The sequence below is a fragment of the Carettochelys insculpta genome, chromosome 4, assembly GCF_033958435.1.
Source record: "Carettochelys insculpta isolate YL-2023 chromosome 4, ASM3395843v1, whole genome shotgun sequence".
Lineage (NCBI taxonomy): Eukaryota > Metazoa > Chordata > Testudines > Carettochelyidae > Carettochelys > Carettochelys insculpta.
Window position 1 is genome coordinate 121,160,599 of NC_134140.1, and position 20,467 is coordinate 121,181,065.

The window sequence follows — 20,467 nt, forward strand, 5'->3', positions numbered from 1 at the left end:
TCACTTTCCTGGAAAGGCTTGTACATGCAGCAGTTAGTTGTAGACCCATGGCCAATGCTGGGTGTTATTCACCGTCAGTCTGGTATGTCTTAACCAAACATTCAGGCAGAAGGAGTAGGAGGCACCTATTTGCTCAAAGCTGCATAAATACTTAATGGGCCCTTTGACAGAATGTGTTCTCTCATTCCTGAAAGTCACCTTCCTTATGTCCTGACAAAGGTTGCTAAACCTGCTGATTGTGTGATAAATTTTAGATGGCGCAATGGAACTTTAAAAAGGAATGATAATAAATTAGTTCAGTATGTAGGAGAAGGTCAAGGGGGTTCCAGATTACAAAAGCTCATGCGACTTCCAACTGTAGCAGCACATTGCTCCCTGTCACAGAAATACAATTACTTCATGGATTTATTGGTTTGCCCTGGGTCACATAGTCCAGCAACTTGCATGGGGTTTGTGTGCAAAGGCTAGTCTTCTTACAAAGCTCTTGGGTAATTCCCACGTACTTCTGGCTAGAGGGAGACTTACAGTAACTGCTGTGTTTGTACAATCCAAAGCGTTTGGTCTGGATTTACACCCTCATGCAAATCCTGTTGGACTCTGTGGTGTTGCGTGGACTATGAACCAGGACAGACTCTGGTGCAGCAAGCGTTGGCGACAATTTGAAATGCAAATATGCCAATGCAGGGTCCTGTTGGTTCATCCTAGGATGTCGTTTTCCGTGGTCTGCCAATCCTCACTCCACACAGAGAACAGCATCATTCACCAAAGTGTGAAATTTTGATGTGGGGTATTTCCACCGCCTCCATCCTTATCTGTATTGACACTGGCTGTGATTACCTTTTCATCCAGTCCTCTCTCCTAACATTGCAGCCCTCACCTTCCTAGTCGATTGTGCCAAGTTCTCCTCTCTCTTGCCCCTTCCTTCTCCTTCTCTCCTTCCTTGATTCTTCATACTTTAACCCCAACTTGTCTTTGTGTCCCAATATTAGGTTTGTGTAACAAAAGTAAAGCAAACATTGTAAAATAAACTAAAATCAATACCTGGGGCTATCAGGTAGTGGCCTCTCCTGCCTGTGTGTTATATGCTTTTCTCCACCCTTCTTGGTATATTTTTACCCTTGTCTCCTTTCAGGGCATTGGAACATGATTCTGTGGGAATCCTTTATTTTCACATGCTGTGAAGAGCCCAGGGGATGGGAACAGAGGGGTAAATAGGAGGAGAAAATTAATTTTAAACACATCAGTGTTGACAGAGAAAACTTCCTGTTGCAGAACGCAGGCAGGCACTAAATACCTTCAGCAAAGGCCTTTTGTGTTCTGCATGGTTCTGTGCTCCTATTTTGCTGCTGAAAAGTAGCATGGAAATCAGGAAACTATTCTTAGAGACTTAGAATATTTTTTGTTTTTCCTTCCCCTGTATCTTCCGTCTTTCAAAAGTGCATTTCAGACACACGGTTGCCAGCTGTCCTCACATCCTGCATACAGAATGCTTTAATTTTAGCAGAGGCTTCAGGCTTGTTCTAGGTGTTTACTGATGGAACATGATACAAGGGGATTATGGCTTTTATCTACCTTTCCCACTTTGGGACTTTAGCATCTTCCCCTAAACTTTGTTATGCTCCTCACCTGCTTGACCTCAAGTGACCCATGATGTCCTCTGCCCTGAGTATCTTAAGATCTTGCCAGATTGCAAATAAAATCTTCTGCTTCCTTAAAGAAAGGGCATATGCTCTTTTTAAAAATAAAAATGTGGATCATTCAACCAAGGGTATGCAAAAACCCACATGTGGTTTTTGAGTTGCATTTTGAAAAAAAACTTGAATGCAAAAACCATGCAAGAGGCAAGGCATTTAAAACTCAGCTCCTCATAGTTCTATTGTACAAAAGTGCAAGAGTTTTGAAAAAAGTGTGCGTTTTGGATTAAATCAAATGTAAATAGATTTAGAAAAGTTACTCCCCAATGTTGTAGCAGTGTGAAATATCAAAGGGGAGATTGGGATTCTTGCTATGTGCTACAGTGGGGCAAGGACCCAAGGAGCACCTTCATGCCAGCATGTGATTCTTCTCCTCTCTCACACATGGGCAAGGATGGAGACAGGCATTGGTTCCTCCCACTCTATGCTCAGCCCCCAGCACATAGGAATGTAAGCTGTGCTTCAGAGCAGGCCTACACCAGTGGAGAAATTAGACCTAAGGTATGCAACTCCAGCTACGAGAATAGCATAGTTGGAGTTGGTGTGTCTTAGGTCAAATTTCTCTGCTATCCCTACAGTGGGAGAATGACTGGCTCAATGGTAAGGAGTACTGGAGTTAACAGGGGCGCTCTTAGTGTTCGATTTAGCCGTTCCATATTAGACTTGCTAAGTCAAATCCCAGAAGATCAACCTGGTGCTAAGTATAGACAGGCCCTCAGAGAGTTCTGACTTCCCCCAATCAGTAGGGAAGCAGGGACTGACTGAAAATTTTCCGTCTTAAAATTCAGTCTCTACTTTGTTTCTGGGGTAGCCCCACTCTATACTGCCTATTACTCAGGCAATTTTATAAGATTATAATCTCAAAGCAAAGAAGAAATTGTCCAGGCTGTTACGCCTTAATTTTGGGTACTGTTCAATGACCTTGAGTGTTTCTGGACCATTATCTTATAATGGCATAATTATTAAATTGAGGGTGACTCCTTTCTGTGGTATTTGCTAATTTAGAGATAATTAGAGATAAGATAGTAGAGTAGGCACATATTAACAAAAGGGTTATGTATTCGAAAGAGATATATCTATCATGTCGCATACCTCTGATTTACAGGGGCAATAAAATAAAACCTTAGTGCACCCTACTGATTTCTGCATTTCTGTCAGGACTACTTATCCTTTACAATCCATCCAGGAGAGGGGACAGTATAACTGGACTGCTGTTTATGAATTGTGCTGCAAGTGTGGGTGTGCTAAAAGGAAATGTTACTTGTGCTTTACAGCAGAATTCTTAGGGTGTTTTAGATACGGTTTTGACTGAGTTGTGTCACATTGAACTGAAAAATAACACTCATAATTAAAATATAAAGCAGTTCCTCATTTCACTATTGCCATTTTGTCACCTGACCTTTCAATACACTGGTTTGAAAAAAACCTGCCCAATAATAATTCTTCCTTCCATTTTTATCTCATGTCTTTCTTTCTAGAGGATCTCAAAGTGCTGTTCTAACTTCAACTATCTGAAAGGAAGGGGGGTTCCAAAAAGGATGGAGAGAGGTTGTTCTCCAAGGTGACAGATGACAGAACAAGGAACAATCGTCTTCAGTTGTGGTGGGGGAGGTCTAGGTTGGATATTAGGAAAAACTGTTTCATTAGGAGAGTGGTGAAGCACTGGAATGGGTTACCTAGGGATGTATATAGAATCTCTTTCCCAAGAGGTCTTTAAGTCCTCGCCTAACAAAGCTCTGGCTGGCATGATTTAGCTGAGATTGACCCTTTCAGCAGTGGGTTGGACTCAGTGATTTTCTGAGGTCTCTTCCAACTGTATAATTATAGACAGTCCAATAATAAACAACTAGCCATTGTTATCCAGCCATATCTGTGATGAAATGTGACTACTGATTAGCAGGGATCAGCATGGTTACCCAATGGTTATGGACTGGAAGTGAAGAGAGAGGAAGGAGCATTTTCGCAAGAAGGTTGCAAACTTAGTGAGGAGACTTTTAAACTAGGTTCACTGGGGGACAGTGACCAAAACCCTGAGAGCAGAAAGGAACTTGGAGTCTGGGAAGAAATGCAAAGAGGAATGTACAACAAAAGTGGACCCCTGGTTCGAGTAGAGAGGGCAGGGAGATCGACTGGTTATCCAAGCTGTTTGTACACCAATGCCAGAAGCCTGGGTAACAAGCAGGATGAATTAGAAGCCCTGGCCCAGTCCAAGAACTATGACTTGATTGGGATAACAGAGACTTGGTGGGATGACTCACATGACTGGAGCGCTGTCATGAAAGTGTATAAACTGTTCAGGAAGAACAGGCAAGGGAGAAAAGCAGGAGGGGTTGCACTTTATGTAAGAGAGCACTATGTTTGCTTGGAACTCCAGTACATAGAGGGAGAAAAGCCTGTTGGGAATCTATGGGTCAAGCTTAGTGGTGTAGGCAGCACTGGAGATGTGGTGGTTGGTGTTGCTACAGGCCGCCAAATCAGGATGATGAGGTAGATGAAGCCTTTTTTGGGCAACTGAGAGAAGCTTCCGGATCACAGGCTCTCATTATCATGGGGGACTTTAATTACTCTGACATCTGTTGGGAGACCAGTATGGCGGTACACAAGCAGTCCAGGAAGTTTCTGGAGAATGTTGGGGATCACTACTTGGTACAAGAGCTGAAGGACCCGACCAGAGGTCGTGCACGGCTCGACCTGCTGCTTACAAACAGGGAGGAACTAATAGGGAAGGTAGAGGTGGGTGACAACCTGGGAAGCAGTGATCATGAAATGGTAGACTTCAGGATCCTGACCAAAGGAAGGAAAGAGAGCAGTAAATTACACACCTTGGACTTCAGAAAAGCAGACTTTGATTCTTTCAGGAACCTGATGGGCACAATCCCCTGGGATGCTACCATTAAGGGAAAAGGAGTCCAGGAAAACTGGTGGTATTTTAAGGAAGCCCTATTGAAGGCACAGAAGGAAACCGTCCTGATGTGCAGCAAGAGAAGTAAATATGAGAGGAGACCAAACTGGCTTACTGGGGAAATCCTTGGAAAACTTAGGCACAAAAAGGGAGCTTACAAAAAGTGGAAACTTGGACAGATGTCTAGGGAGGGATATAAAGGTATAGCTCAAGAATGTAGGGCAGTTATCAGGAAAGCGAAAGCGCAACTGGAATTGTGACTCGCAAGGAATGTGAAGGATAACAAGCAAAGTTTCTAGAGGCATGTTAGCAAGAAGAAGGTGATCAGAGAGGGAGTGGGGCCCCTACTGGATGAGGGAGGTAACCCAGTGATAGATGATGTAGGGACAGCTAAAGTACTTAATGCTTTCTTTGCCTCTGTCTTCACAGACAAGGACAGCTCCTGGACTAATGCGATAAGATGCACTGTGGGATGAAGGTGAACAGACTTCGGTAGGGAAAGAACAGGTTAGGAGCTATCTGAAAAAGCTGAACGTACATAAATGCATGGGCCCAGACCTAAGTCATCCGAGGGTTCTGAGGGAGTTGGCATAGGTAGTTGATGAGCCCTTGGCCGTTGTCTTTGAAAAGTCGTGGAGATCGGGAGAGATCCGGGATGATTGGAAGAAGGCAAATGTAGTGCCCATCTTTAAAAAAGGGAAGAAAGATGATCCAGGGAACTATAAGCCGGTCAGTCTTACATCAGTGCCTGGAAAAATCATGGAGGGGCTCCTCAAGGAAGTCATTCTGAGGCACTTGGAGGAGGGGAAAGTGATCAGGAATAGTCAGCATGGATTCATGAAGGGCAAGTCATGCCTGACCAATCTGATTAGTTTCTACGATGAGATAACTGGCTCTGTGGATACGGGAAGGTCAATGGATGTGATTTATCTTGACTTTAGCAAAGCTTTAGATACAGTCTCCCATAATAATCTTGTCAGCAAGTTAAAGGAATGTGGATTAGATAAATGGATGGTGAGATGGATAGAAAGCTGGCTAGAGGGTCAAGGCCCAGTGGGTAGTGATCAACGGCTCGATGTCAGGATGACAGTCGGTTTCTAGTGGCGTGCCCCAAGGTTTGGTTCTGGGTCCTGTTCTGTTTAACACATTTATCAGTGACCTGGATGAGGGGTTGGATTACACCCTCAGCAAGTTTGTGGATGACACTAAGCTAGGGGGAGAGGCAGATACACTGGAGGGTAGGGATAGGATCCAGAGTGACTTAGACAAATTGGAAGACTGGGCCACAAGAAATCTGATGAGGTTCAGTAAGGACAAGTGCAGAGTCCTGCACTTGGGCCAGAGGAATCCCAAGCATTGTTGCGGGCTGGGGTACAACTGGCTCAGTAGTAGTTCTGCAGAAAAGGACCTGGGAGTTGTAGTGGATGAGAAGCTGGACATGAGTCAACAGTGTGCCATTGTAGCCAAGAAGGCTAATGGCATATTGGCCATGTCTACACTAGCCCCAAACTTCGAAATGGCCACGCAAAGGGCCATTTCAGAGTTTACTAATGAAGCGCTGCAATGCATATTCAGCACTTCATTAGCATGCGGGCGGCCGCGGTGCTTCGAAATTGATGCGGCTCGCCACTGCGCTGCTCCTCCCAACGGGGCTCCTTTTCGGAAGGACCCCGCCTACTTCAAAGTCCCCTTATTCCCATGAGCAGATGGGAATGAGGGGACTTCAAAGTAGGCGGGGTCCTTTCGAAAAGGAGCCCCGTCGGGACGAACCGCACGGCAGCGAGCTGCGTCAATTTCGAAGCACCGCGGCCGCCCACATGCTAATGAAGTGCTGAATATGCATTTCAGCGCTTCATTAGTAAACTTCGAAATGGCCATTTGAATGGCCATTTCGAAGTTTGGGGCTAGTGTAGACGTAGCCATTAAGTTGCATCAAGAGGAGCATTGCTAGTAGATCCAGAGAAGTGATGATTCCTCTTTATTTGGCTTCGGTGAGGCCGCATCTGGAGTACTGTGTCCAGTTCTGGGCCCCCAATTATAGGAAGGAAGTGGACACACTGGAGAGGGTCCAGCGGAGGGCGACCAAAATAAATAGGGAGCTGGAGCATATGACCTATGAGGAACGTTTGAGGGACTTAGGACTGTGTAGTCTGCAGAAGAGAAGACTGAGGGGAGACTTGATAACAGCCTTCAGCTTACTGAAGGGAGGTTGCAAAGAGGCTGGAGAGAGACTGTTCACAGCTGTCACGGATGGCAGAACACGGAACAATGGTCTCAAGCTGCAGTTGGGAAGGTCCATGTTGAACATTAGGAAAAACTTTTTCACTAGGAGGGTGGTGAAGCATTGGAATGGTCTGCCCAGGGAAGTAGTGGAGTCTCCATCCCTGGAGGTGTTTAAGTCTCGCCTTGACAAAGCCCTGGCTGGGCTGATCTGATGGGTTTGGTCCTGCCTAGGACAGGGGGCCGGACTTGATGGCTTTTTTAGGTCTCTCCCAGCTCTGTTGTTCTATGATTCTATGAATGCCTATTCAGTTTGAATAGCTAAGGCAGGGGTCAGCAACCAAAATAGCAAGAGGAGCCATTTTTTTTCAATTTGTCTAAAAAAGCTCAATAATTCAAGAGCCACAGTGCATGTGAATGCAAATCTGTTCTTAATAAATAACATTAAACCATACCTTTGGTAGCCCCTATTTTAAGAACAGTGCACCCACAAAGATTTGTAATGTGATATGATTACTGCAGGACACTCCTCAAATTGTTACGTATTCTATTACCTCACCCTTTATGTGCGTGTTGTGCCACTGTGTTCTTGACTTTCACTCCCAAACCTCTCTGTGCAGAGGATGCTAGGGAGAGTTATCCAACATTTCGAGATCACATATCGTTTGCTATTTAGATATGAGTTGTTCGCTTTTGGGTCTTTAGATGTGTACTGTTTAGCCAAATAAATCTGAAGGGCTTTTTTTCTTTGCAATTATAGCATCGGGACCTCAAAGAAGTCCTTAAAAAGATGCATGCGGCTCTGGAGATGCAGGTTGCAGACTCCTGTGCTTGGGGAATCTAGGCAGGCAAAGTATAATTACCCCAGTGAGAGCCTGGCCAGGTTATTATGCCTACCAAAATATAGTGGGATTTTTAAATTCCCAGAAGCCATCAAGACCTCAATCTGATAATGTATTTCAGGTGACAGAGGATTCCCCCTGTAGAAGGATGCCTCCCAACAATATGCTGGGACCTTGGTTGAGTGCTGACTTGGACAGAAAAGTGCAATCTGGCTCCTATCCCCACACAGTTTTTCCCTTTGGATGTCTCCCACACCAGTACTGTTTTAGCAGAGCACTTTAAATGTGTCATAACTGACCAGCTGAGAGCACAGAGGGTGTCATTACATGTGAGTGCCTGCTTTGAACCATAACAGCACCTGCTTAGGCAGTTGGTTGGAGAGGGTTTGATGTTGTTCTTCCTTTCACTACAGGAAACGTTGCAAAGCCAGGCAACTGTTCTTTTCTTCCCCTTTTAGTGCCAGAGCAGCCAGGCCCTTTTTGCTGGGATGCTGTTATCAAATTACTGGTCATCTCTGGGTACATTCCAATGAGTATCAGGGGAGGGGAAGGCAGGAGATTTAAAACTGCAGAGTCGTATGAAAACACGTCTCCTGCCAGCGTTTTATGTGGCATGTATTTCTTTTTCCTTTATCCATTTCTATTGATCAGCTAAGTGGGTCCCCTTCACATAGGAGGTTAGCTGACAAAATAGATTTCTGCACTTAGTGCTTGAAATCACAGCAGTGTTTTCACAAAAGTGTGTGTATGCTGCTAGCACAGTGTTATTGTCAGTGCTGATCTGTAAGTGCTTGTGTTTTTATGGAGCAGGTGAGGGAACTATCCGGTCCAATTGTGTTTGGAAATAAAATCATTTGCTGCCTGATCCTCGTGGTGCTGAGAATTCTGGGCCTACTCTAGCAAAGCAGAGTACTTCAGCATGTGCCTTATCTTAAAAAGAGGAGTGATCTCATTGTCTTCAATCTTAACCATGTGCTTAAATATTTAATTGGGTCAGGCCAGAGGGCTGAGCTCCTTATAGAATCAAGTATGTTATCTCCAGGTAGAACAATGAAGTTGCATATTCAGAAATAGTCGGTCTAACTTTTCTACTATTGTTGTTAGTGATAAAACTCCATTTTTGCTTTGTGCTTCTGCAAATCCCACGTGGAGGTAAGTGGAAAACAAAATATCTTGCATGAAGCAATTTTTAAAATGATATTCTTTCTCCCTTTCCTCAGTCATCTTCTCACAAGCATCTAAAACAACCTAATCACTTCTGTGGCAATGGCCAAAAAGAGTTGCCCAGAACAGTCCCAGAGAATGATTGGTGAAGTCCCTCTCTTTCCTCCATAATTTTAATCAACTCCTCTTCTGTCTCACTCCTCGCTGTTGAGACACTGGACATTAGACATGTAACAAATTCAAGAGAGTTGTTCTTTCAAAGGACAAGAAAAGGACCCATGTTTCCAGTACCAAATGCATCTCTTGCACTTGGGAAGCTTTAGAAATTCTGAACCGCTTCCTTGTGTTTAAGTCCAGTTGAATATTTTTCAGTGCCATTCTAACATTCTGCTAAGCTAGCATCTTCTGAAGGGCTCCATGTTGGCCTAATTCTTCTCCCACTGAAGTCAGTGGGAATTGATTCTGTTTGAAAATCCCAGTTCAAGGCTATTGTAGCCTTGATGGACCATATAGTCTGTTTTTTCCCCCCTCTATATTACCATATTTGGCCATGACAAGAACAGGTCTTTCCCATCTGGCCCAATGAGCAATCAGCATTTGTGACAGATTCAAAGAAAGAGAGCAGAAAGCAGTGTGGGGGGAAAAGCAACGTGGATATCTTTCTTGGGCTTTCTGGGTAAAGTTTCCTTGTGTTAGTGACTATGGTGCTTCAAAGTTGTCCGCCAATGAGCAGATGGGCATATTTCTAATAGGAGCAAAAAATGATTCAGCCAGGATGACATTTTAAGATGAGCACAGACAGGAAAGGAGCAATATGAGATGTGTAAGGGAAAGTTCACAAGCCTCCAAACCCTTAGTCTACAGTAGCTTGTGGAATGCCAAGGGAGGGAACAGTATGCTATTATGTTTAGTCTATGTGTAAGTCAAGCAGGAGTGGGAAAGATCAGATGGTCTTCAAAGAATCATGCATATAATTTTGGCATCTCTTTCTGATGCTCTTGACTCAGCATCTCTAAATATTTTTAATTAATTGTATTACTGTAGTTCCTGAAAGCCCTCTTAATGGATCAAGAGCCCATTGTACTTATCTAAAACAGTTGATAAATCTAAAAAGGTATTGTTAATATATAAAAATTCATTTCAGTGAATTCAGCTGAAGCACTTGCTAAATTATGAAGCAAGAGATAGTGGTGTCACTAAAGTTAGGTCTGCACAACGAAGTTTTCTTGGCGTAGCTTTATTGATTAGGAGAGTTAAAATCACATCCCTAATCATCATAGCTATGGTCCTTCCCTCCAAGTAGACAAAGCTCAAAGCAAAGTATAACTTGCTGGTACTGTTTGTGTCACTGGGGGCACTACTGTAACTGGCCCTTAATATAATCCTGAATACACAGATCTGCATAAACACACATTATGACAAATTTGGCTGCACCATATTTATTTATACAGAATCTCACTGTGAAGTGATTGTTTGTTTAAATGCAGCTTATTGTGAGAATAAAACACAGTACTTAAAGTATAGCACATCTCAGCTATGATTGAATTGCAAATTCAAATTCAGTGCTATGATTGATAGCAAATCTTTTTCACCCTTCCTCCTTCCTTCCATCTCTATTTGTTGAGTACTTCTCTCTAGACAACTGCCAAATTTTTGTCGCTGAAATCTTCCAGGAGCTTTGCGTGTACTGGGCTCCCCGTTGAATATATCAGCAGACATAGCTTGGTAGTTGTGTTGAGTGAATAGAAATAGTTATTCGTGTGTGTGTGTGTGTGTGCGTGCGTGTTGAGTTTTAAATATTTTATTGTCCCTTTATTTTTGGGGTTTCTCCTTATATTAGGCCACTTGTGAGCAGTCCCTGCCTATCAGTCTGGCAAGAGCTTTGGAAAAAGAGGCACTTAAGTCAACGCCACGAAGCAAGGTACAGTAAAATGGGTATATTAGCAGACACATTGTTCTGTTGTTCAGTTTCCGTGTCAGATGGACAAGAAGAATTTGGGACATAAGGGCGCTGAGAGTTTTCATGTTGCCAAGATCCCATTGGTTCTCTTCTTCAGATTCCTCAGTCTTCATGCTGTTTCTCATTAACTGATCAGTCAAGTTTCATGGGAACCTGGTGTGATAGGAATGTATTCTGACCATTTTAAACTTGGATCAGCTTGAGGCCATGTTTAGAAGAAGGGCACGTTACATGGAGGCAGACCTGCTCCAGGCAGGTAGCGTAGATATTTTTCACTTTGGGGAGTTCACTGGATTTTGGATTATGGCATTTCGATCTATGTTATTTTAGGGTGAGGTTTTCGAAAGTCCTTAGCATTGATGCAACTTTCCTTCCATTGTAGTCAGTGGCAAAACTACCACTGACCTCAGTGGAAGGAGCATTCAGCAGGCACTGTGTGCTTTTGAAAATGTCAGCATTAAATATGATTAAATAGACTGTAATGGCACACCAGCCTCTGGTGGGGTCAGAGTGGAGTCATACCATCCCACGGGCAGTATGGGGAGGTGCAGTTGTTCCCAGGGCTCCCAGTGTATAGGCCAATCATAGTTTCTGCACTCTTCTTTAAGACTTACACTGCACATCTGACAAGTATTAGAGAGGTAGCTGTGTTAGTCTTAGATGCATTAGATGCATCTGATGAAGCAGGTCTTTGCCCACGAAAGCTTATGCTCCGAAATATCTGTTAGTCTATAAGGTGCCGCAAGACTTCTTGTTGTTCTGCACATCTGGACATTTCTGCTGGTTGATGAGAAGAAGGGAGTGGACCTCTTGCCCCATATCTACTGGACTACCATACCTCTTTAGGCTGTGGCTTGTGCCTCAAGGCATTCTAGAAGTGAGCAGTCCATCTTCTCAACACAGTCCAGTAAATGCAGCTCTGACTGGCTCCCAGGCAGGTAGCACAAGTAGGGACAAGATCTCTCCCCATCTGTTACACACTTTGTGTCTTCTACCAGGTTTACCAGGAGTGGCCAAACTGTGGTTCCTGAGCCACTTGTGGCTCTTTTACAGTTAAAGGCCGGTTCTTGGAGCCCTCACCCTCTCCTCAATTCCTTCAGTTGTCAGACTGGGGCAGGGGAGGAGCGCAGTACATTTGCCTTACAGCAGGGCTGTGCGGTAGGGGCCCCTGCCCTGTGGGGAGGGATTGTCTCAGGGCTTCCACCCGACAGGGTGTGTCTGAAGGGGATGAGAGGCTCAGCAGAAGCAGGGCTGATACCCCAAAGTCTCTGTGGGCTTGACCCTCTGCTTGGCAAGTTTCTGCTATTGGGTGTGTACTTGGCTTTTAAATCAGCTGCACAATTTCTACTTTTTCAAGGCTGGTTCAAAGCCAGAGTAACATGAGATGCTTGGCTGGAGAGCCTGGATTTCTCTCACACCTAGGTCATTCTTTTCTTTGAGATCACATTCTATTTATGGATTACTTTACAGTAAACAATTCAGAAAGAACAATACAGGTTCTTAGTGCTGATCCCAGCTTTGCTCCCCTGTACGCCTAGCTTTCTCATAAGTTGCAAATATTAGCCATGCATTTTCTTTGGCGATATTTGTGTGTTTAATTTAATTTTGATGCTGGTATATCATTTGGCACACCTGTGAGGGCATGTCTGCACTGTAATGTAACATCAGGGATGGAGTGACTTGAGTCAAATGAGCTTGGATTTTGCAACCCAGAGCTTGCATGTCTACACTGATTGTTAATGCTGTTTTTAAGAATTTTCTAACCTGGGCTTCAAACTGTATTTCTTCTGTGCATGCTGCAGCATTCAGACCTGAGTCAGTCCAGCCATATCCCAGACTCCCTTGTGCCCTCCAGAAATGTAGTTGTTCTGTCCTTTTGACTTTGGTGAATGTGCCTTACCATCCTCCACATTACAGGAAGTTTGAACAACCTGCCAACACATGGTGCCAAGAAATCATTCTTGGAATATCTCCTAGATCAAAAATGACCTCAGCTGCAGACTATCATAAAAAAGGGCAAATGATTTCATGCAGAGTCCTCCAGGCAGCCCTGGACATGGCCGATACAGTGGCTCATAGCCTGGCCTCTGCTGTGGTCATGTGGTGAGCTTCCTGGCTGCAGGCTTCAGGAATCCCAAAGGAGCTGCAGATGAAAGTGGAGGACTTTCCATTCGATAAAACTCACCTGTTCACTGCAAAGACTGGTGAAATTTGACATATGATGAAAGGCTCTGGTACGACTCTCCCAAACCTCAGCATGTACACCCCACCAAAGAAACAAAAGAAATATACTCCTGATCAGAAGCCAAGAGAGGTTTACCGATACCATCAAAGACCATTCGACACCAAACAAAAACATAGACCTCGGAGATGAAGGGCACAGCCATCTCACACCACAGTGTCTCAGCGGTGTACCTCCAAGCAACAATTCTGAGACGTAGGTTGAGGGTCTGAGATATCTCCTAACAACAGGGCCAGAAACAACACCCACAACACATACTCAGTTTGCCAACTGCCTGCACCCCTTTTTCCTCCAAAGGGCCGGTGGTATGGTGGACCAGTGGGTCCTGGAGATTGTCCAATCAGGCTCTTCCATCCCTTTCATAGCCAGCTCACCCACTTTTCCCTCCCCTCTTCAGAGATTCCTCTCATGAAAGCGTCTTACAATTGGAAGTTCAACATCTCTTACACGTATGAGCGGTGGAGCCAGTTCCACTGTCCTACCATCGGAGAGGTTTTTGCTTGAATTATTTCCTCACCCAGAAGAAAGCTGGGGACTGGAGATCCATACTAGATCTCAGAAACCTAAACAATTTCATCCTCAATCAGAGATTCAGAATGGTCACACTCACAATGATTATTCTAGCACTTACAAATGAGGTTTGGTTCTTAGCCCTCAGCCTTCAGGATATGTAGTTTTATATAACAATCCACCCAGAACATAGTTGCTTCCTACACTTCACAATAGGCACAGATCATTATCAATATCGGGTCCTTCCCTATGGGTTATCTGCAGCTCCAGGGTCTCCTCAGAGATGCTGGCAGTGGTAGTAGGACAACTCTGATGCCAGGACATGGTCATTTTCCCCTACTTACAAATAAGTGCATGCTCAAGGCCACCACATATGACGAAGCACTTCAAACCTCTATGCAACTGTTTCAAGACTTGACCTTGAGAGCAGTTTCCAGATAGCCATGCTGGCACCAACCCAGTCATTGCAGTTCACAGAAGTCCTACTGGACTTCATGCAAGCCAAGGCAATATTGCCCCAGCACAGACTCAATACACTATGTACCCTAATGGATACAGTCAGCTGCAGTTCCTTCTCTATCGCCAGAACCTGCCTCCAAATTTTTGGGCTCGAGCAACATACGTGGTCCAGTTTGTGAGACTTCACAAGTGATGCCTACAATCCTGGCTGGCTGCAATATATGTCCCTTCCTGCAACATCATCAGCAAAAGGGTATCATTACCACCACGTGTGCTCTCTTACCTTCAGTGGTGGACAAACTTGCAAAATACTCTGCAAGGGGTACCTTTTTATTGACCAATCCCAATTACTGTTATAACTACAGATGCTTCCCTTCTGGGCTGGGGAGCTGATCTGGGGGATGAAATCATCCAAGGCAAATGATGCTTCCATGAATCCACATATACCATCAAGGTACTACAACTGAGAGCTGTATGCAATGCATGAAAACACTTCTTCCCTCTAATGCAAACCAAACCCACCTGTATTCTCATGGACAATACAGCATGCATGTATTGTATCAATCAGCAAGGGAGAGTGTGATGTAACTCCCCAAGTGCAGAAACAGTGAAGCTATGGAACTGGTGTATTTGCTACAGCATCACACCTATGGCAGTCTACTTACCAGATTCTCTCAACATCGTAGTGGACAATCTCAGCTGACTTCTTGCAGAGCAACATGGATGGGAGATAGACACTGCCATCATCCAAAAAAATTTTGGCAAGTGGGGATAGCCCCAAAGTAACCTATATTCAATGCTCCACGATTGCAAATGTCACCAGTTTTGCTCTAGAGCTGGCTTGAGCAAGAGCTCACTAGTAGGGTGACAATCCATCCCTTTTTGGCAGAACAGCCCCGTATTTCAGGAGCCAGCAAGACATCTTGAGTTATTTTAATAAAGGGTTCTGGTGTACATACACACGTGACAGGTCACAAGAAGAGGCTGATATCGTGCTGGTCATCGGTATCGCTGTGAAACACATATGCGATGGTGTGTAAGATATTACTTATATACACTGAAAAGCACGCTTGTAAAGGTTGTGGTTAATGACTGGTCTCCAGGAAAGGCAAGAAACAGGATTTCTGTCAGACAAGAAATGTTTATCTACTTAGGTTTAAATAAGTATTTTCATGATGGGTCTCCTCTCACCAGTCTGAACTGAAAGCTAACTGAAGACTGTGAAAACTTCAAAAAGATGAAAACGTAACAGAAAAGTAAACTGTGGAGTATGGACGGGACCTACCTTGAGGGGCACATCAAAGGTTTGAGCTAGTGTACTTGAGGGACAAAGAAGGCACCCTGACATCCTTCACGTAAGTCGTAAACGGGCAGTGAGTTTGCTTCATGAAAGTGGCGTCTCAGCCAGACTTGGTTGAAAACTGCTGAGAAATTGGGGTGAGAGAAGCTTCTTTAGACAGGTAGTAACTTGTTAGTTAAGGTTAGTGTCTAGACCAGGGGTCAGTAATCCCTGGCGCATGTGCCAGGAGTGGCACGTGAGCCAATTTTCATTGGCACACAAGGCAGGTGCTCAGTCCTGCCCCTATTCCCCCACACAGCTGGGAGCTTGCTCAAAACCATACCACCTGTGGCTACCAATCTCCACCTAAACGGTAAAGCTGTGCATCTTTGTTTTTTAATGAAGCTGTTGTAAGTAGGTACTATTAGTGCCTTTAAAAACTATCACTGGTACTCGGACTGTACATTGAGGTCAAAAGGTCAAATTTTGGCACTCTGCCTCGGAAGGGTTGCTGACCCCTACTCTGGATGCATGTTATGATTGTATTTATACTTCACAGTTGTTTTCTGATGTTCTTAGTGGCTATCTCTGAGTCTCTGTTCTTTGATCATAGCTATATTTACAGTGAAAGTAAAGATGAGATTAAGTGCTTTGATGGTAAGCAAAGTGATAATCCTATAATGACTCTTCCCAGCTGGTGTGTTTTGCTCCTTTGGGAACAGCTGGCCTGGTTATTTGGAGAGGGTCCTGCGGATGGCATGGGAAATGCTCAGAGGACTTGGAGGTCGGTGTGTGCCTACTGCTGACCCCTGAAGAAACAGCAAGACTGTGAGGACCTGGAAGATAATGCTTTTGTTGCCAGGAGACTGGTGGTTTCAGGAAGCTGACCCATCCCAGTTGCAGAAAAGATTTCCTTATGCAAAGGGAAGGTGGTGATGAGGTGCTTGTCAGCCTCAGTACCTCTGGGAAGCATTACAGCCTCCTCTTTAGGAGTACAGAAAGCTAGGATTGCTGCACTGCACCTAATCTTCAGTCTGTAAGATCTGTTTCCTTACTTCTAAACTTGGCCAATGCCTGATGCTTCACTGGAAGATGGAAGAAGCCCCATAGTGCATCCATCCAGTTGTAAAATAGTATCAGTACAGACTGTGAATTGATACCTTCCTCAATGATCAGTTAATGCTCTGAGGGGAGAGATTTATTCTCCTTAATTTCACATGCATCAACACAGATTTTTATGTAACTCATAAAAGTATCCAGCTTCTTTTAAAATCCAGGTGCAGTTAGAGGCCTCTGTGATGGTGCTGGGGACACCGACTCGCTGAATCCAATCTGTGTGACGTGGTATTTCCTTGTGTTAATTCTAAACGATTCTACTTCTAATTTCACCCTGGAACTCTTTGTTCCCACATTTTTGGACAACCCCTCTTGCTTTAACCAGAGCAGCTTTCCTTTATGTGCATTCCGTGCGAGATCAGTATGCATTTCGACTCACAAAATAGCTATCTCTGGATTAAAATATATGTACTCTTGTTCTCTTAAACAATGCATGCTCTCAGGGTAGTGGCCAACAGACTTTGCTAGGCCCTGGGCAGGGCTGAGGCCAAGCCTTGCTCAAGCTGCCTTTTAGCACTGCTTGGAGTGTGCTGTGAAGGGCTTCAGCGGTGGTTTAAAGAACCTGGAGCTGTGGCCACTGCCATTTCGGCTGTAGTGGAAATGGTGAGTGGAGATCCAGACCCTTTTTTACACACACACACACACACACACACACACACACACACACACACACACACACACACACACACACACACACACACACACACACACACACACACACACACACACACACACAGAGAGAGAGAGAGAGAGAGAGAGAGAGAGAGAGAGAGAGAGAGAGCGCCTCCATAGCCCCTTCCTCTGTGTCCTACACACACACATCCCTGTTGGGGTTGCTAAGAAAGAGGGTAGGAGTTGATCAGCAGGCCTGTTTTGGGGCAAAGAGGGGAAGATGCCAGAGAGGCAATCATAGCATTAGCACTCATGCTTCGAAAGCTCCTACGCAGATCCCGTATAGCCATAGCCTTTCACCTCTTAATATGCTGCAGCACATGCACGCTGTAAATCTCTGTAGGGAAGCATTGCTCACCTTCCTGACGTCCCAGAGATTGGTCGTAGCAGTTAAGTCTTTGCAGAGGGTCAGGCCTACGCCTGTCTTTGTCATGTATCTTTTGAGGTCCTGTTTCATCAGTGAAAAGGTTATCAGCACAGAGATGTTAGATGTTTCACTTTTCCATAAACAAACCTTGCTGTTTGGGAGGCCCTTGGATTATCGGTAGCTTTGTACATCAAGCAACATTAAGTAGTTTACTCTTTTAGAAAGATTTATGGTCATGGGCTCAGCTTGGTGTGAGGCTTATGCACTAGCCTTAATTCCAGCAGGCAGCCATCCCCATTTGGGACAGTTAATGTCATTCCAGGAAAAAAAAAAAAAACCCCCCCCACACACGCGTGTGCACACATCTTTTTCTCTAGTGCAATCTGCAGCAACTCCTCATTTTAACATGATTAATGTGTTCTGGTGGATGGGATTGCAGGAGGGTTGATAAGAAGCTATGAGAGGTTGACAAAAATTGTGAGTTCTCCAGCATCTCTGCACAAGTTAAGGCATCTCCCAAAGCGAAAATCAAGTGGCCTTAAGCAAAAATGAGAAACACTGCCCAAAAGTCAGCCCAATGGAGGCCAAACTGTTGCCTATAAGAGAAGTTGTTTGTAATTAGTGAGGAATGTGTTCTCTCTTTTTTTTTTTTTTTTTTTTTTTTTTTGCAAGAGTAAAAGTTACCTGCAGAAACTTGCCACATAGTGCTAGGGTTGTACTCTTTGTGAGGAATTAAGGATACCTTTGGGACTGCATCAAATACTGACCCCCTGACAGAGCACAACAGGCCCCAGCAATGTCCATCTGATGAGCTTGAGGCAGGGCACCTGGCAGAGAGATGTGGGGAATGGGACAAAGACATACCTAGGAACGAGTTCAGGCCAGGACCGGTAGACCAATTAACTCCAGCATGAGGAGGTGAAGGTTGCTAGTGCTGACACACTAGGGTAGCCATGGAAGGGCTCTGCTACCGCTCTAGAGCTTGAAATGGCAGGGTTCTATCCTGGCTGTCACAGGATTGTCTGTGGGACCTGTGCTGGGGTCCGATCCTGGGTGAATGTGGAAAGAGTCAAGGGTGAGGGATTGGAGAAAGGAAAGTTCTCTTCATTTTTAATCTCTCAGATTCATGACGTTCCCCCGGCCACACACACACACTTGAGAATACCCATTAGCTTTCGCTGTATAGGCCGTGGATTCCACTTCCTAAGCAGCCCAGATCCAGGCCCCAGCTTAAGTTCATCCACCTGTTGGCAAGTCTCCCTGCTGCAGGCTAGAAACCCTCGGCCTCCGTGTTACTACCTCCCCTCGGGGCTGGAACTCTGAGCGCTGGCTCGCAGCAATCTGGGAAGCTCTGCACACAGCTTACACTGGTGGGGAACCACAGGCACTGGGCGCTTTAGAGGCATCCTCTAGAAGGGGTGTGGATGCATTGGAGCGGGTCCAGTGGAGGGCAACGAAAATAATTAGGGGGCTGGAGCATATGACCTACTTGGAGAGAGGCTGAGGGATCTGGGCTTACTTAGTTTGTGGAAGAGAAGAGAAGAGTGAGGGGCAATTTGATAGCAGCCTTCAACTTCCTGAAAGCGGGAATCTAAAGAAGATGGAGAGAGGCTATTTCCAGTAGTGGTGGATGGCAGAACAAGGGTCGCAAATTAAAGAGTGGGAGGTGTAGGCTGGATATTTGGGAAAACTACTTCACCAGGAGAGTGGTGAACCACTGGAATGTGTTACCAAGAGAGGTGGTGGAATCTCCATCCTTAGAGGTTTTTATGTCCCAGCTTGACAAGGTCCTGGCTGGGATGACTTAGCTGGGGTTGATTCTGCTTTAGGCAGGGGACTGGACTCAGTGGTCTCCTGCCCTAGGATTCTATGATTCTATGATCTGTAGGTGAGGGCAGAACAGAGCCACTTCCTGCCCATAGGAGCCATAGGGACACGTGCAGGCCACTTCTGAATCTGAGAGCTGCTGGAGGTAAGCACCCCCCCACACCCCCTTCTACACCGAAATCCTGCCTCAGTCCTGAGCCCACCCTCCCACCCTATCTGCCTCCCAGTTCCTACACCCCAACCCAGCCCCACCCTTCCCAGAGTCTGAATCCCTGCTACCGGACCCAGCCCTGAACCCATTCCAGTACCCTCACTCCCACCCAGACCCCCCATCTCCTCCTGAGAACCCCTCCTGCATTCAAAACCTCTTGGCCCCAGCCCAGAGCTCTCTCCACCTGAAAACCCTCATCCCAAACCCCCCCACTCCATAGCCAGCACCCCAGTCAGAGCTCTCACCCCAATTCTCTGCTCCAGTCGGGAGCTCCCTGTAACCTTCATTTTTGGCCCCATCCCAGTTACAGGGTTGCCATCTTTCCCCATTAGACGCCATTTCTCTTCACAGCAATGTCATCTGGTCAGGAAAGTTGACAACCCCAAAGCCTAGAGGAAGCCCAGAGCCTCTCCTGACTCCGCAAGGCTGTGTGTGGCCCATGACTTTTTTTTATTTTTTTCCTGGGGGATGTGTCAGTGGACCCTGGTAGAAAAAAGGTTCCCCATCCCATCCCCAGTACAAAACAGACATGCCAGGTGTTCCCCTAAGCCAAAATAGGTCTGATAGAGGACTGTTGCCCAACACAATAGTTACTGAAAGGTGGAACAAATACTAATTCAACAAATGCTACTGCTTTTTCCATAAAGCTTTTAAGTTGGCCCCTTCCAGCTCATTTTCCTGCACAGTTTCCAGTGAGGATTTGATTTTGAAATCAAGGGTAGAAGTTTTCTGGGATAGCTATGGCTGTTGTTCAACGCAAGGAAGGTGAAGGTCAGACATCTGCCTCTTGGTTTCTGATCTGCTGTCTTACAGGGCCCCTTTATTGATCAGTGAGTTTTCTGCTATGTAAGAACATTCCTGTATCGCTGCCCCAAAGAAGGAATGGTAGTTGCGTGACCTGTTTTTTTTCAGATCGTGCAGTGTTGGCTTTGCTGTGTCAGTGTGCAAATCTGTAGCTGACCCTCTGGGCTCTGTGGCAGGTGTGTGTGTGTGTGTGTGCGT

General features: G+C 45.2%; 1 protein-coding gene across 7 annotated transcripts in view; it reads left to right on the forward strand.

Moving 5' to 3' along the window:
- FAM13A (family with sequence similarity 13 member A) overlaps positions 1–20,467 on the forward strand; it is a 197,712-nt gene that overhangs the window by 54,403 nt on the left and 122,842 nt on the right. For 6 of the 7 annotated variants that reach the window (XM_074993622.1, XM_074993616.1, XM_074993621.1 and 3 more), the window contains exon 6: positions 10,663–10,743. The exons of the other annotated variant lie outside the window; for it this stretch is intronic. In XM_074993622.1, the coding sequence (XP_074849723.1) occupies positions 10,663–10,743 (81 nt within the window). The remainder of the gene's footprint in view (positions 1–10,662; positions 10,744–20,467) is intronic. 7 annotated transcript variants of the gene reach the window in all.